Source organism: Artemia sp. Qi Xiang Cuo, chromosome 21, assembly GCF_049724085.1.
Source record: "Artemia sp. Qi Xiang Cuo chromosome 21, ASM4972408v1, whole genome shotgun sequence".
Taxonomy (NCBI): domain Eukaryota; kingdom Metazoa; phylum Arthropoda; class Branchiopoda; order Anostraca; family Artemiidae; genus Artemia; species Artemia sp. Qi Xiang Cuo.
Genome location: NC_142814.1, coordinates 4845994 through 4864835, shown reverse-complemented (window position 1 = coordinate 4864835; position 18842 = coordinate 4845994). Strand labels below are relative to the sequence as shown.

At 32.5% G+C, this 18842-nt stretch overlaps 1 protein-coding gene across 1 annotated transcript in view; it reads right to left on the bottom strand.

Moving 5' to 3' along the window:
* Positions 1–5188: 5188 nt before the first annotated feature.
* The window catches only part of LOC148939175 (uncharacterized), a 96031-nt gene continuing 82377 nt past the window's right edge, over positions 5189–18842 (bottom strand). Inside the window, exons 18-23 of the mRNA XM_089107024.1 lie at positions 16191–16435; positions 14214–14445; positions 10179–10423; positions 8805–9027; positions 6614–6739; positions 5189–5336 (exon numbers count right to left, since the gene is read on the bottom strand). Of these exons, the coding sequence (XP_088963150.1) occupies positions 5292–5336; positions 6614–6739; positions 8805–9027; positions 10179–10423; positions 14214–14445; positions 16191–16435 (1116 nt within the window). The 3' untranslated portion in view covers positions 5189–5291. The remainder of the gene's footprint in view (positions 5337–6613; positions 6740–8804; positions 9028–10178; positions 10424–14213; positions 14446–16190; positions 16436–18842) is intronic.

Genomic DNA, 18842 nt, shown 5'->3' with positions numbered 1-18842 from the left:
TTAGGGTTTGGATTTAAATATCAAGTTTACACTTTTAATACAATTTTTCATAATTTTAACTATGAAGCAAATTATTACTGTAAATTTTATACACTTTATGCCCGGGCTACTTCATAGTCATACTTAACAATAAAGTCAATGGTACGCACGACTATGTTGCCAATAATGTATCCCAATCATGGTTTCTCAACCCTCATTGACTGATCCAACTGGAAATTTAGTACATAATGGTTTATGATAGAAATAAAATGGGAGCTTTGTTCACCAGTGGTTTTGTTTGTAAGATCAATTAGTGTCCATCTGTAAGCTTGTCAAAATAATTTCTTGAACCAAACAATTTTCAAGAAGCTTCACATGTTTGATGCTACTTGTTTTGTAGCATATTTTTTCTGATTTTTTCAATTTTGCACAACCAAGAAAAACCTGTTAATATTGGTGAAAAGTATGAAAAAAAAATAATAATTTATAGTACAAAACTTAAAAAGCTTAATATTGTGTAGGATGGGAGATGGGAGCATAAGTATACAAAGCCCCTTGTTCCTTCACACTGCTAGTTTAATACATAATGCAAATGCTACTTTAATATATAATAGGAATAATTAAAATATGGTTAGAATTTTTGCAATAAATTAAAAAAAAATAATGAAGAAAAGATAAGTTCAATTTATTCATAGATTTTGTAGACGAAAGTTTATGTGTTGGTCATTTCCACATTGTCACGTCAAGCCTTTTAAAGAATGGAGTTTGCAAAATTTTGTACTTTTTTTTATTATCTCCCTCGCAACTACTTAAATCTGTAAAACTGTATGTGGAGTTTTTATTTTTTTTTTTTTATATAATTGAAACCCTGACTGTTCCTAAATTTTTAAGATATATAAGTTTGGAATTTTTTCAGTTACCCATTTCAAAAAACAAATATCGTTTCTACTGTCATTAGACCACAAAAATTGTATTAAGAAACATAGGTTATCCGTGCTATTACCTTTCTCCATTCAAACCGTAAAAAATATTTAAAGAATTTGATCTTAAATTTTTTACTTTAACTTTTAAGTGCTATCAAACACCTTTTTTATTTAACAGCAGTTGTTCCTAGCAGTTGATGTATTTATTAGCGGTGGTCTAGCCGTGTATATCTAGCGACGATAATAACCCAAGATGTCACTTCACTCTCTAAACTAGGCCTATCACAATTAAAACATCCTACATGTTCCAGGATTGAGACGAAATTTATTGATTCTTCCAAAGTTTTTATCAAATTCTGGGGATGAACAAGCGTGAAAATTCGGTTCCGATTGCCTTTTGCATTCTATAATTGATAAAATCCACAGTAGATATATAACAGTGGTGTAACTTTTGTTTAAAAAATGACACATAATTGCCAATACTCTATTTTATGATTCTATTTTTAAAAAAATTGGATTAAAAAATTCACTAGAACTTTTAATTTCCGTTTGAATGAGCCCTCTCGCAAAATTCTAGAATAAAATTTATTAAAATTCTTATTATTTTTTAAAATTCTATTTTAAAAAAAATTGGATTAAAAAATTCACTAGAACTTTTAATTTCCGTTTGAATGAGCCCTCTCGCAAAATTCTAGAACGTCTGGGTCAATGCGATCACCCCTGGGAAAAGAAAAAAAAGGCAAACAAATAAACACGCATCCGTGATCTTTCTTCCGGCAAAAAATACCAAATTCCACATTTTTGCAGATAGGAGCTTGAAACCTCTACAGTAAGGTTCTCTGATACGCTGAATATGATGGTATGATTATCATTGAGATTCTATGACTTTTAGGGGATGTTTTCGGCTTTTTTCAATAATAGGGCAAATTTTCCTAGGCTCGTAACTTTTGATGAGTAAGACTAAACTTAGTGAAACTTTTATATTTAAAAGAATTGGATAAAAATCCACTTTAAATGTGTCTACTGATATTAAAATTCCGTTTTTTAGAGTTTCGGTTACTATTCAGACGAGTCACTCTTACTATACAGTTCATTACCACGAACAGTTTGATGATATAAACCAAAGATCCCTTTTACTTTTCCATGTTGCTTCAGTTACTATGGGATTGACTTCGATCCCTGATGTAAAAAAAAGAAAAAAAAGATGCCCTCGATGCAGAATATCCTGGTTGCAGCCACTTTTCTTAATTTCCAAGCTAATATATTTCCCTTGTTGTTCAAGCCAAGGGACAGTAAGTTTCCAATATAGGGGTTTCGAACAAGGGGGTTCTAATAGTATACTTCTTGTTTTGATCTGACTCTATTTTTAGAAGTTTTTGGTTATAATATTTCTTAGTATTGAACGTGATCGTCCCTACTAGGGTGCTAGCTACCGCTGCAACCCGGATTCTTTATTATAGAACTGCAGGTTCAAATCCTGCCAGAGGCAATTTTTAGATTAGATTATCATGGATACTACCGCGGATAAGTTAAAAAAGTTAGGTAATGTGTAATAAGTAAGTTAAGTAACTTAAGAATTTTCTAATGCTATAGATATGAAAGTGGGTAATCATTTTTGTCGCAATACGTATTATTCACATAGCAATGTGAGACAGTGTGGCCGAGCGGTCTAAGGCACTGGTGGAGGCGTGGGTTCAGATCCCACCGCCGCAAGTATTTTATACCAAAGGAAACAAATTACTTGTTTGAGGCCTAAATTATAATCGTATTTTAGTTACTAAGAGTCATACTTTAGCGAAAACAGCAAAGTATTGAGGAGGGGGGCAGCCCTCTCATATACGGGCCAATTTTTGTTCATTTGTAAGTTTTAATGTTACTCCTTATTTCAGTAAAAAAAAAAAAAAATGTTTTTCTTATTTAGTTTCTGATCATTTTTCAAAAAATGCCAGAAAATCTGGCTCCCTTTCCATGAAAAATTCCCACCCCTCTCATGCAACTCCTCCGTGGAAGCTCCTCCCACGTAAAAGGGGAGGAGCAATGTTGACAAATAACAAAACTCTACAGATTGTTTATATTTACTTGTGTTACTTGAAAAAAGCAAAAAACTGGTAATTACAAAAATATTTGTATATATTTTAACAAGGCATTGCATCAATTCAAAAACCATAAAAAAGTGCCGGGCCCCGGCACTTGGCACGTGGCAGGTTTCTATATATGGATTCTCATTTTCGCTTGTCTTCTAACCGCAGACAATTTGTTGTCTTTTCATGCACTGAAGGCTTTTCAAAGATATTTGATTATTAAAGCAAGTCCGATTTCTAACAACGATATCTACTAAGCTCTAAACTTTTGGTTTTCTCTTTTAAGGTTTTAATATACAAATATTTTTGCAATTACCAGTTTTTTCCTCTTTACGCAATTTAATGTCTTTCAATACTTTGTGTTTTCAAAGATATTTGATTATTAAAGCAAGTCTATTCTAAGATATTTGATTATTACAGCATGTCCAGTTTATCTATTCAGATATTTTATTATTACAGCATGTCCGATTTCTACTAAGCTTCCAACTTTTGGGTTTATTTTACAAGGTTTTTGAATTGTCGTAATCCCTTGTTAAAGTATATACAAATATTTTTGCAATTACCAGTTTTTTGCTCTATACGCAAATTAAATGTTTTTTCATACTGCAGTCTATTCAAAGATATTTAATTATTACAGCAAGCCCGATTTCTAGAAATGATTTCTACTAAGCTTCAAACTTTTGGCTTTCTTTTTTAAGGTTTTTGAATTGGTGTTATCCCTTGTTAAAATATATACAAATATTTTTGCAATTACTAGTGTTTGCTCTTTACGCGATTTGATATCTTTCAATACTGTGTTTTTCAAAGATATTTGATTATCAAATTAAGTCCAATTTCTAACAACGATTCCTACTAAGCTTCAAACTTTTGGCTTTCTTTTTTATGGTTTTTGAATTGTTGTTATCCCTTGTTAAAAGATATACAAATATTTTTGCAATTACTAGTGTTTGCTCTTTACGCAATTTGATATCTTTCAATACTGTGTTTTTTCAAAAATATTTGATTATCAAATTAAGTCCAATTTCTAACAACGATTCCTACTAAGCTTCAAATTTTTAGTTTTATTTTTTAAGGTTTTTGAATTGTTGTTATGCCTTGTTAAAATATATACAAATATTTTTGCAATTACCCGTTTTTTGTTCTTTCCGTAATTCAATGTCTTTTCATACTGAGTCTATTCAAAAGTATTGGATTGTTACAGCAAGTCAAATTTCCTACACCGATTTCTACTAATCTTCAAACTTTTGGTTTTCTTTCTTAAAGGTTTTGGAATTGCTGTAATCCCTTGTTAAAATATATACAAAAAAATTGGATTATTACAACAAGTCCGATTTCTACTAAGATTCAAACTTTCGGTTTTCTATTTTAAGGTTTTGAAATTGTTGTAATCCCTTGTCAAAATGTATAAAAATATTTTTGCAATACCAGTTTTTTGCTCTTTAAGCAATTTAATGTACTTCTCCATACCTGAAAATCTTCAATTTTTCCTCAAAACGTCATTGCAATACTGATGTATATAAAAATGATGTCACTCACATAAGTTTTTTTTCCCCGAAATTAAGGCTCTTAACAAATTTTCTCAAACTTCTGACATATCTAAATCGTTTTTTTTGGCCAGAATATACCAGAATGAAAATTTTTCCGAAAACAACGATTTCTACTAAGCTTCAAACTTGGTTTTCTTTATTAAGGTTTTGGAGTTGTTGTAATCCCTTGTCAAAATACATACAAATATTGGTGCAATTACCAGTTTTTTGTTCTTTACGCAATCTAATGTCTTTTCATACTGACGTCGATTCAAAGATATTTGATAATTACAGTTTGTTGTTTCTAAAATTAAGGTTTTTAACGAATTTTCCCAGACTTGTCACCTATCTAGATCGTTTTCTTATGCGAGAATATCCCAAGATACTAATTTTCCTGAAGAAATATGGAGCCGTTTGTGAGAACTGAAATATACAATTATTACTCACATATAAAGATAGTATATATATATATATATATATATATATATATATATATATATATATTCTTCAGCGTTGAATAATCTCACTTAATTAAATTCATTTAAATTTCTTAAATTATTTTGGTGATCTTTGATAACAGAATTTACTAAGGACTTTTAGTCATTTACTGAGAAACCAAAATACCCCTAATTCGTATCCCTTATATATTGCAAGTCCTAGAAAATATTAAAAGAAAGAATTATAATGCAGTGTGTGTATTTGGTCAAAATGTTATATAAAATTTGAATTAAATTAAGTCCATATTCCATTCCAATCAGTCGTTCCAGTCACAGAAAATCAGCCTAAGCCACAGGGTTTGTCAAAAAGATAGGAACTGAGCGACGAGCCTGAAAAAAAAAAAAAAAAACTTCACCGGAAAACCTAGTCTGTCTACATAATTGGTCGGTGGCAGTAACTCTTAGCCCTAAAAACAATCACTTGGCTTTACACAGTGGGTTGCTTTCCTACCTAGCGATTGCTCCTCATTAAATAGGCAGTAGGTGTCTGCACAAATCTGCACAAAGAGTATACACTGTCATCTTTCTTCTTTCTTATGCCTGTCGTTCGATATTCTATGATGCTAATTATTTACATTTTGATACAGAACAAGAGTGGCGCTCATTTTCTGTAATCACCGTGGGAGACGGCTAATCTGTAAGGTCGTCTCGTACATATACCGATTGTTATTTTCATTATGTTGTAGACTTACCAGATACTCACAAATGACGGCATCTATGCCTAATTGATAAAATTTATTATCGAAGCATTGCAAAAAAAAAATAAATGTTTGTTAACATAATATTTTTGCAAGGTTCACTTTAATCACAAGATTAAAGAATAGATGTGGGAGAAGGTTTGAAGATATAGCAGCTCAACCTCTTCAGCCTTGAGAGGTTCAGATTAACCTCTATTCATTGACAAAAGTATACTCTTTGAGAGACACTATAGAGGGAAAAGGCAATTAATTCAGAGAAAGCTATATTAAACCAATGCTAGTTTTTTTTTTCTGTCATTTAGTGTTTATCTTAGCCAGAGTTATAACTTCAGGTGCTTAGTTTTTCTATTAGAAAAAAAAGAAGCAAAAACTTTTGTTTAGCATACAACTATGTAATGACATAGTGAAGTAGTCTTTACCAAATTGTACATTTCCAAATTCTGCCAAAGTCTTTGGGAGAATTACCAAAGTCTTAATTAAGTCTACATTCAACAAAAAATTTCCATAGAAGTTTTTCGTTGGTAAATTGTTTTTTTTTTTAAGTTAACCCATTTTTAATTTAAATAAATAAAAATTACCTTTGGTTCAATTGGATCAAAACAAACAAAAAATAAAACTCATTTGAGAGAAGTAGAATTTAATGTAAAATGTTTTCAAACGAAGTTTTGAAAAGTTACGAATTATGTCGAAATGTATCAAAATTATCAATCTCTGAAAAGACACGAGTTAGCCTCAGTTAAATAGAGCCCCATCCCCACATCCCTAGCTTCAGGATATGTATTCTTTTCTCCTAGTATAATTTTAACCTTTAATCAGTATGTTCTTTAAAACATTCGGTAAACAGACAAGTTCAACAGCCAATCAAAATGACAGAGGGAAAGCGAAACATAAAATTAATTAGATACCTACCCTTTGCCCTTGCTCAATGGTGGCAATCATTACATCGAAGGCCTTTTTCCAAGCGGATTCAGCCAATGGTGTAAATTCGTCACCAAGGTCAGCTCTCAGAAGTGGAATGAAGTGCTCAGCAAAGTCCTTTAAAAAAGAAATTAGTCAATCAATCCTTTATAAATTGATAAGCAAAAGTCAAAATGATTGACAAGTCCAAATTATTGATCCAATTTATATGAATCAATGGTTTTTCTCAGAATACTCAAAGTGAAATTATCCAAAATTGAATGATCAGTAGAATATACCTTTGATGAAATTGGTGATTTCTTAATTGGTAACCATACTAACAAATGAATTTAATAGACTACCAGACTCGACCCTAATGCTGCGTAGTAGTTGATAAAGCACAGACCTCCTTGTAACAGCCCTCAAAGCACTTCGAATCAAAGTGATTGTATTGAATATTTTACGAGCAAGTCTGCTCCTCCCTGCGGCACCCTCGAAATTTGCCTACTGCCCGTTTACCCCAGTTACGTTGTTAGGTCAATAAGGTATGTGGCCCTATTCTAATGTTGAGAAAGAACCACTTACGAGGTATTCATAATATGCATAGGCTTCATCACGGGAGCTTAAGTTTAATGTTTCCTTTAGAAATTCTATTTCAAATTATTTTGAAATCTGTCCTGCATGAAGTGAGTCCTTGCTATTGAAAGTCTTTAAGAGATTGTTAAGCTTTGATAAGTTGGAGCCGGTGGGCTTAGACGACGACGTTCTGCTTTGCTTACCTTACCCTATAGTTTAATTACTTTGAAGAGAAAAGTCTATTAGACTGTAGGGTAGGCTAAAAAAGGAGCAAAACTATCAAATTCTAGATGGCGTTATTTATCTTTATTTTTGAGGTTGGCTCCGGTTGTAAATGCTGAAACTTCCTACTGTTCTCTGCTTTCGACAAGGTTAAACACCTTTCCCTGTGCAAAAATCTTTCAATTACTGATTTTACAGCTATAGAATGTTTATGTTACAATTACTTAAGCGCAGCATCATCTGTTTTTTTTTTTTTTTTTTTTTTTTTTCCAAAATTCATTACGTTCAAATTCAATCAAATTTTTACCGATAATTCACTCTTTTTTCTCCAGAATGAGAATGCTTACAAACACTTGAAAATGTGTTGATTATTACATATTGTATGATTAACTTACCTGATTAACTTACCTTAACTAATTACCTTAACTTACCTGATTAGCTTGTTTTTCATACTCCATAATTCTCAATGAAACAATATAAACTAGAAGAAATGGGAAAAAAAATATATGGAAAGAAAACCTGTCACGCCCTCTGTTTCGCTCTGCATCCAAATAACAATAAAAAAATCTAACTAGGAAAAAAAAATTCACAAATAATTATGCGAGTCCCTATTTAATCATATTATTTTTTTTTTTTTTTTTTTTTTTTTTTTTTTTTTAATGGAGGCTCTTTTTCAAACTTTTTACCTTATCAACAAATTTTTTTTATTATTCAACGTATATCAACGTTAGTCTATATAATGCCAATATTAAAACTCTATCATTTGTAACTTAGCATTTGTTATTTTTATATTTAGAAAAATACTGTCGAAATATTTTTCATTAAGAGTAAACGCTCTATAAATTGTAAATTAGGCTACCAGAAAGCTCAAAGGAGAATTAAGCTGAGATAGTGGATTAAATAAAACCAATATAGAAAGGAGGGTATTTTAACGAACAAATGAAGTGATCCCGAAGTTTACCCCAATGCTGACTACACGTCTTTTACAGTTTTAACAGGTCTGTTATACTGACGATTACGGATACTGCTACAGGCTGGGGGAATTTTTGAAATTATTCAAATAAAACGAGCTTACTCCCTAGTTAGTCAAAAACTTTCTGACAGGGAAACGTGTTGTGGAAAACACGAAGACATTAATATCAGGCGTGTCCACCCAAATCATAAGACGTTGTAACGAACTAAAAAAAAAAAAAAAAAAAAAAAAAAAAAAAAAAAAAAAAAAAAAAAAAAAAATATGGAAGAAAAAATATTTGGTGAAGCCTTCAATGAATATGCAACTTCATTTCAAAAACAAAGGAAAATTAGAAAAGGTATTCAGGACAAGAAAAAATAGCCTAACTCTCTCACATTCAGTTTCAATGATTATCAATGTCATGCACATCGATATATTACAGCAAAAACATACCTTGAAGTGAACCCTATTAACTTTGCGAGGTACATGATCTTTGCCAAGTTGAGCAAGCGATTCTCCAAGCTCAATAGAATGTCGCAGGCTTCCAACCAAAGTATCAAGTTGAGCCATAACATTCCTGGCGTGAGTATTTAATTCAGGAGATCCTTCAAGGCCAACGATCTCATATTTAGCAAGATTACTGAACAGAGGCTGGTAACCATGGTCAGTGAATAGCCTAAAAAAAGAATTAAGTTAAGGTAAACTACCTCTTTTTGAACAAAACCTCAATTTACGAAGAGAAAAGTGCGTTCACGGTGGAATTTATAAATATGACAAACTTTTGATTGGAAACAGTCTCTAAAGTAATTTATTCGGATAAGGATGCAAACATTTTTTTAAGTTCTGCTATACTAAATACTTGCTTACTATCTTAAAAGTGACAGAGGTGAAGCTACGCAAATCAGCTTCCCATTTCTTTTCTTTTACGTGCTATTGGAGTTAAATTATAAATAAAAAATGGCACAATCATATAATTGACGACTAAGCTAGAAGTGAGCAAACTGGGTTTAAGGGACATATAGAGTTTTCTCATGAGTTTTCTCAGTTTTTTTCTTCAATAGAGCTTTCTCATGAAAGCATGATTCAAAATTAGTTTACTAATTAGTTTACAAAATTAGTAAAATACAACAATATATTGACACCACAACATTTAATGTGATTGTTTAAGTATTTTTGCTTATCATTTAAAAGTCTAATTTAAACTATTCACAGTGTATTTTTATTTAGTATACGATTATATCGTAAGGATATATAAGCTCAATAAAAGTCATGATGTACGCATGGATTTATTATTTGAATAGACACTAGATAGCATCAAAAAGTAGTTGTACTTCGTGAGCAGGCAAACATCCGCAGGCATTTAAAAAAATTTGAAGTAGGTGCAGTAGAAAAATTATCCCGAAAAAAAGGTTTGGGGGAGAGAATTTTCTACGGGGAGGGTGGATTTTCTACAGGGAGAACTTTCTGTGGGGAGGAGAGTTTACGGGAGAATGTTCCAGGGGATATTTTACAAATGGAGGGATGGGGATTTCCTATCAACGTTCGAAAAACAGTCAGATATTAAACAAAATACAAGTTTTTCCAACTGAAAGTAAGTAGCAGCATTAAAATTTAAAACGAACAGAAATTATTCTGTAAATGGGAGGGTTGCTCGCTCCTCAATACCTTGCTCTTTACGCTAAAATTTGACTTTTTGTTCAAATCCCTTACGAATGACTCCTGAGAGACAAAGTCTTTTTGATTAGAATAAGAAGCTTCTCTAAAAGTTCTAAGAAATTTTACTTTCAGTTAATTTTTTTTTTTAATGAATCAAAATGATGCACTTACTCTTTGAAAACCTTTGCTCCTTTTCCCATCAGGTCAGGCTTGGCAAGAGCCCAAGTTCCCTGAATAGCTTGGATGTCGGCTTCAGAGAAAGCAATTTTTGGATTTACCTCCTTAAGGCCCAGCAGGCCTTGGTCAATTACACCAATGATACGATCGAGTCCCTTTCTCCAGGCTGCAACGGCGTCAGGCCTCAATTTGGCTTTCAGCTCATGCTGCATAACTGGAATCAGAGCTTCTGAGAAGGCCTAAAATAAACAAAGTTTTATGATCTAAGTAGAGCTTTGGCAAATACCAATGGCACTAGATTACAACAATTGTTAGGATACAAGAATCTAGTTACAACAGAATCTGGTCACAAATAAGATAACCAGCCCTATTGATCACGAAAGTTTAAATCAAATGTTGGAAGAACCGCTCCAGTACACTAGGGAACACAAAAGTAAAGTTATTGATGTTTAAAGTAAATATTACTATGAAGTAGTGTCTAAAATTTAGTTAAACAAGAGAAATGTAATTTTTTTTCCATGTAGTTACAATATTGATAGACTCAAGGATAGATATGACCAAAAGAACTTTTAAGGGAAGCAGAAATTATGTTGAAAAGCTTGACTTTTCTTTTAGCATTTTAGCTCTTTCATATTCAGCAAATCTATATGATTATTCAAATAATTTGTTCAATTCGTGCCTATATTTTAACTCTATTATCCTTTATCTGAGAATATTTTTTCTAGTTGTTTGAAATGCGGTCGCATCGTTTACCAGTGTTAGTTTCAAATTCATTTTAGCGGTAATACAAATGTCTTTCTGGAATTCGGTTTTTACCCTAATGTCTTTTAGTTTTGAATAGCTGACATATTGTGCTGCGTACTTTGAATAGCTAACATATTGTGCTGCATACTTTGAATAGCTAACATATGTTACCAAGTTTGAAACAAATTTCAAAGTTGATAACCCCTTGGATACGGCTAGACTCCGGGAAATTACAGCTTGAAACAATTTGGCAATCAAAGATTCTTGTCACATCCCTACACTATCAAGAAAAGATAGTATAGTAATTTTCGGATTAGTAATTTAGTAAAACCCAGTTATTCAACTTAAACAATTTGGAATGTACTCAGAAGGAATTTAAATTTTAAAGCCGTTGAATCATATGTAAAACTAATCAAGAATAAATGTGACCAAGTAGAACTTAAATAGACAAGTCTTATGAAAAAGATTGTGAAGTATCGAAAGATGTGTTAGAGAAGGAAGTTAGAAACGCAGCTAAGAATGTTAGCAAAAAAGATTAGATATTCAGACTCTCTCTTCCACCAAATGTGCAAAATTATTCAAAGTGACTTTTTTATAAAATACAATAGGGGATATATCTTCAATTGTTGGGTGCCTCATGAAACAGAATCCTGGCAACAGTCCTATTAATCACCACAAGAATATTTATATGACCAGAAGAGGTCTTCAGATTTTGCCCTTATAAGGTAGGGCCCTTGTAACCAACTTTGACATGTAGCTTCAGTAGGTCATGCCAATGGCAAACACAATTTGGTTGAAAATCACTGAAAAAAAAAACAGTTTTTCTGTTTATTTAACAAACAGGCTAAATAGAAGGTTAGTAAATAAGATCTCTCTTCTTGCCAGAAGAGAGGGGGAGGTGTTGTAAAGAAAGTTCATTTAGAATCCATCCTACGTGAACAAGAGGTAAAAGAGGGAAGCAGAGAGAGCATTAAAGTCTGAAAGAAGCAGATGTGACATGGAGACAATGAAAACAGTTACAAATTATGTGAATCATGCAGCCACCCAGCATAGCAATGCGGCATTTAAAAGGGATATCAAGAAATTGAAAGAGAGTAGACAGTATGGATATTTCTCAGTTGGAAACTAGAGCTGGGCTTTAATTAGTTAAAAGAAAAAGTTTTGAAAATTAATATGCTGGCTTTTTTGTGAATGTTTTAAAGTTAGGACAAAGGTGTAAGAAATAGCACAAAAAAGAATAAAATTTGTATAGTTTGCATAAATGAAGAAAGGTTTATTTTAAAAGGCGGAGTTAGAGTCGAAACTAAAATAATTGAAAAATGATAAAGCCTCAAATGCTTAAAATGCGATTAATGAATTTTTGAAAACTTGTTGAGAAGCTGTAAATAATCAAGTTATTATGAGCTAAATTTTTGAAAAAAAAGAACGCACTTAAGGACTTGGGTCAAATTTAAAATATTTGAAATAAAAAAGTTTTCATAGACACCACTTAAATAGGTAATTTTAGTATCCTAGATTCCTAGGTAAAAGTGTTGGAGGAATTTATGAAACCTTTGACGTTTTGAGATTTCAGGGCTGAAGAATAGGGTTGAAAATTACCATTAGGAAGGCTAAGTCACTAGGACAAGGAGTAAATGGGGTCGAAGATGGGGTTGATGTTGACCAAAACCAAAAATCTATTACTTGGATAGTAACATTAACAAAAATGGTGAATATAGTGGAGATGTAAAAAGCAGAAAACCAAAAAGCAGGATTTTTTGCAATTTAAAAAAAGTTAAATGTGAAGAATAGAATTGTAGTTTGAGCCCACTTTCTAAGGGTATAATGAGAAAGCGTTTCAGATGATCAAGTTTTACGAATGAACAATGGGAGGTTTCCAACGATTTTACTTTTGGAGGTTGCCATAAATCTGGGGGCAGCAAAGAGGTGGTTGGTTTCAAATTGCTTGGGAAGATGTGACGAGCAAAGATTAAAAAAGAATTAGAACTTCATGGGAGGGGGTAGAGAGTGAAGCTATGAATCAATATAGGGATGGAGGAAGAGCGTTCACAGCTGTGTTAGCCTTTGGGAACTTGGTGCTGCAGTAGTAGTTGTGGCAGTTTTAGTTACTTGGTTGACAAACTGTAGTTCGTACAGAAAGATATGCAAAAGATTATTATATATTATGAGCTAAATTTTTGAAAAAAAAGAACGCACTTAAGGACACTATTCCCCTTTTTAGGGCTATTGGGAAATAAAATCTAAAATGGCTATTGCACTTGTAAACGATCCATGCCAAAACTTTAAATTACCAAACTCAAACTGTATCAGAGACAAACAACCTAATTGATTTGTGTATTTGTGCTATTCGCATGGTGATATTGGAACTTATTAAGATATTTCAAACTCTGATTGTACCAACATCCAATTATTACCATCGATTTATTACTATTTTTACTAATTTTTACCATGTTTACCATTTATTACCAATTACTACCATTATTAGCAATTGTACCATCCAATTATTCATCATTCTGTGGTGCGTATTCGTGCCATTTACGTGGTGGCATTGGTAGTTATTAACATTATCCATTGCCAAGCTCAAACTGTGCCAGAGACAGCCTAACTTTTCATTCTGTTTTGCGTATCCAAACTATTCATATAGTAATAGTGGAAGTTATTAAGATATCAAACTCCAACTGTACCAGAGACAATCTAATTTGTTATTTTGTTGTTTGTATTCGTGCTAATTGTGAGATGATTTTGGAAGTTATTAGGAAGTGAGTCTTGTTTCAAGTTTTTGCTTTCCTTTTCTTTATGTGCTGTGTTTTATTAGCTTAAATCTTAATTAGCTTAAATCTGTTTTCCCTTTAATAAAAGCTTCTGGATGTGAAATCAACACATTCAAATTTTTTTAATATTTAAAGATTTTGCTTCTTTTTTCTTTTTTTTTATCCACTGCTTTTTTTGAAAACATTATACCCGTTTTCTCTATATTTTCGTTTGTTAAGTTCTGTATATGGAAAGGTGGGATGGTTTAAGAAAATATTTGCAAAAATCCTTAATATGTACAATCTGTATGAGGGTAAACGAATATACTTCTGAATAATATAATTAATTGAGGAGAAAAAGTTGGAAGAAACATGCTTTGAACTCTTATGAACTTAATTTCAAATGCAATTAAGACAGTAAAAAAAAAGAGACAAAATGCAAGTGAAAAAATAATATTAAGAAAATAGATAAAACAAAATTCATTTCTTGAAGTGCTTTTTTTCATGAGAGTAAGTTATAAAAGCTAATTCCTACCTGGAAATGGCGACGCTCGACATGTCTGGAAATATGATCACCACCAGTTTTCTTCAAGTAGGCCATAAGAGTCTTTGGTTTGCCCAGCATTTCAATAACGTGGTCGAATGACCTCATAACCTTAATTATGTGTGTGCCAAAGGCAGGGTTGTCATCTAACTTAGTAAGAGGAGTATCTCCAAAGCCAGTACTGTTGAAGAGGATTTGAAAATCCGGATGATTGGCAAATACCCTGTAATAGTTTTTGTATGTCTATTCAACTGACTATGCAGATTATAAAAATAAAGGCTACAGGGTTTAATTTCAATGAGATTTTCGTAAACTCCCCAATACCTAACCATGTCTACTTAAGATATCACTGTATAGGGAGTGGGGAAGGATGAGGTTTCCTTTTGGAAGGAAGAGGTTTCCTTTTGGATAAGGAAATCTCATTTTCCCTATTTTGTATTTTCAGGATGAAACACATGTTGTAATGGTTTGTAAAACTCTGTCACCATGGGGTTTCTATCTTACCATACACAATTACTTACTTGAGTCTATTTATGATTAGTCTCAATACTTGGATAGAATTACTAGGTTTTAGAGTCTTGGCGTTATGATAAAGCCACCAAATGTCATAACAATATTTCATAATATTTTGATGTTTTCCTTTAAATTTAGTTAGGCTTGAGATTTACTGTGTTACTCAAAATACTTAAGAAAAATAAAAATATCGTAAATAGAACGAAAACAAAATTTTTTTTTATTGAAAATCCGTATTTAATACTATATATTTCTAATGGGGTCTTTCTTAGTTGACCAACAGCTTTTGGTCAAGTCCCTGAGACGGGGGTAACTGTAAAAAATTACTTTTAGATTTTTTAACCGTTTTTTTAGCCGTTAAGTAGATGAAACTTTTAGTTTCAAGAATAAGTTCTACCATTTCAGGAGAATTAATCAAAATGCACAATCACCCTGGTAAAGGTCTCAATTCCTACTTATTTTAATTTTGAAGTTATCCGGTTCCAATAATAATTTTGTCTGTTACATTTGCTCCCTCCCTTCACCCCTAATAAAAGGCACCATTAGCATTGAAATATGTAAAGTGGTGTAAAGAAAGTTTATAAGAAAATTAGGTTAAGTGGCTTCTATGATCTCTGTCTGGTTTTGGATGGGCTGTGAGTAATTGAGAAAAAAATTTCCGAAAGTAGTGAGAAAATTATGTCAATTAAAGAAAGAGTCACTAGGGGTGGATAGTCACTAATGATAAATCACTATGGTTGGCAACCCTAAGCGAAACCTCTGAAATAAATATATTTTCAATTATTTGAATTATTCATAATTTATCCATTATCTTAAAAGGCAATTTGCATTAAATTAACATATTTGCTGTCATTTTAACGGTACTCTAATGCGGAGCTAGATTGGACTCAATCGCTCCAAACACCGTTTATCCGGCTCTGACTGTTTGCTATTGTAAAATGGGATGACAATTTACATAGTCGGCTGTGTAAATCGTAACTAGTTTTAGAGCGAAACTCATTGATAGTGAGGTAACGAAAATAATTACGCCTTTAGATATAAGGTAAGTAAGTTTATACAAATGTTTTAATTAATTTTCAGAATTTCATAGGGTTTCCTTGAAATAGTCCCCTGGTCTAAAGTATTGTCAATATTACCACTAAACCGATAACAAGACCATGTTAGACTCTGACTCTTGTCTCCCAGGTCTTTAAATGTCGTTAAAGATTCCATTTGAGACAGAATATATTATACTCAGAAGAGCTCAAAATATTTAACGATAAATGTTAAGAATAAACTTGCTGAAATTAGAAGTAGGAATTGACGTATCATTATTTTCGAGTTTTGTCTCTTCGTCTAGTATACTCTGAACTGTCCAAAAAACACTGCTATTCTTTATTGATCCTTGCTAATTTTCTATCATTAGCTGCTATACCTTTTATCTATACCCAAGAATAAGCATCGAAAACTACTTGCTTTGTGAAAATTTTTCGTCCTAGACCCAGAAGATCTGGTTTCAAGAGGTCCCAAGATTCCTGTACTAGCACTTTCTCTGCATCAGTGATGCCAGTGACAGGATCCTGTTTGTAACTCTGTTGAAGTCCTTCCTCAATACCTTCCACAAAGACATGATAAGCTTTGTGCCATGATTTGGAGGCAAAGCTTGAGAACCTTTGACCAAGATCATGCTGAAGGAGTCGGAAAAGAACTTCTCCAAAGTTCTGAAAATATAACACCACTTACTACAGAGACATAATAAATTCACTAGAATGATCTCAAAATTCAATTTTATAGTACAAAAATGATCACGATTAGAATGCAAAGCCCTTAGATCTGATTTTGGTTTTATAAGATGATAACTAAAGAGATAGCTAACTAAAGTTGATAATAAAAGAGATAAATATGAGAAGATAGACAACAAATTATCAAAAATTCAAAACAAAAACATAGGAATTACAAAAGAAAAAGGAATCATCATACATGAAAAAAAAACACAACAAGAGACTGTTTTTAGTTTATGATCTTTTTACGATCAAGCAATAGTTTCTTTTATTAAAAAAAAGAACAGAATTTGGGAATCGTTAATCGATAATAATCCCCCCCCCTACCACCACACCTTTATAATGGTGGGGGCAAATAATCAGATATATCAAATTCAATGATAAACATAATATATCCTGAGCTTTGTCCAAAGTTGATTAGTCTAAAAATGTTTTCCTTTTGTGAAATCTCTTGAAAACCTGCAGAGAAATTTCCAAATGGAGCATTCGTGCCAGTTGTGAATCATTTGGCTAATTTTTAATATGTATTTCTGGATAAATACACTGTAAATATAAAGCAAAATTTCAAAAATCATCGATAAATAAAAATACTAACATGAAGTTAATATTCATTCGTTGTTATACAAGATTTTTTTTTTTGTTGAAAAACGATCAAGTTTAACATTTCTTCTCAGAATAGAGCAAGACCAGTGATCCAACGCTCGCTATCGTTCAAAAAGGGAACGGTTGGCTCACATCAGCTGCAGTTGGTTTGAGGGTGGTTTCTAGGGTAATCGGGGGCGCTTACAGCGAGTATTGGGGTGCACAAGTTTACACGCCTGTAGAACATGGTCATTCTAGCCTATAAAAACAAATTTGGCCTATAGCGACGTCATACCGCTCTTGATTTTTTTTTTTTACATGGTAAAATAAACTTAAAACTTTATAACCTTGACATATTCTGAATCCTAAGAAAAAAATACTTTCACCTGGTATTTTTAGTTTTTCCACACAACCTTTATTTTTTTAGTTAACCCCTATTAAATTTTGAAAACAAGCTTTTTTAATATACTTTTTCTTAGTTTTTTCGGTTTTTCTGAAATTTGTGCCTACAAAAGTATATTCTTTTTATGCTTTATTTGAATTCTGCTCGTAATTACAAGTCAAACCATGTGCCTCTTTTCCAAAAACTCTTAATTCTTGAGCAACTATTTATTTTTTCTAAATAACGTCATAGCTTTCAGAAATTAGCCTAGAATGACCAAGTTTTTTTTTAACTTTATTTTAGCTGTTAAAAAAATGAAAACGAATCAAACTGCACATCATTCGAACCGTCAGAATGTCTTACAATCCGTTGCTAAAAACAAAGTCGATACTTGAATCTGCTAGAATATATAATCGTTTGAGCAAGAACCCCCCCCCCCAAAAAGTAATTTTCTAAATAGTGGTGTTTTACTCGGATTTTTACTTTTATTACAAATTTTTGTGATGAATTCTGATTTTTAAAGAGGATTTTTTTTTTTTTTAATTAATCCAAACCCTGTAAAAAAAAAGGAGTTGTAGGCTACTTCCCCGCGGGTTCCATAATTTAGGCTGGGTTATGTTATATATTTCGCTAGTTTTACAACCGTTGCTATTGCTATCCCCCTACTTTTTTCCCCCAGTAGGTACAACCGTGATTTATGCTGGACTACACACAGACTCACTCGAGGCTGACTTGAACGACCAGACGTTTAATACGATGCATTATCACCCGAAAAACAAAAAACAAAAAAAAACTTGAAAGTCACTTAGTCAATTTATTAAATGCTACGGTTTCAGCTCGAGTTTACTGGAGCCTGGGGTTTTCTAGTTTGAAAAATTCACATAGGCCTATGAGTCAAATTTCCTAAGCCTGAATCCTCAAAGCCCCCTTCAAGCCCTCTAATATGAGGGACTGGCGACTTTTTATTGGGCGACAGTACGTCAGCACGCACTAAAAAAAAAATAGCTAACATCGCTCTTGCTCTACCGGCACAAGAAAAAATTTAATGGCCATTAATTGCTTTCGAGTTTATTTGTGCTTTTCTTCTAAGCTCGGTTGAATGCCGTCAAATATGGCGCTCTTCTGGAGTCCGGTGAAGACTAGCAAGACCATGACTATTAGAGAATCTTTCGACTTTTCGAGATGCTTGATATGTCAGGACCCAACTGGAAAGGTGACAAGAATGAACATACAATCGTTCAAATGAGCTGCTTTCAAAAGAAAAGATGAATTTTCTGAAAGTGTAATGAAAGTGATAGATTCCGCTAGTGATGAGCTATACCCTAAGTGACATGATTCATGCAGAAAAAAGTTCACAAGCACAAACCACATTGAGTGCGATAA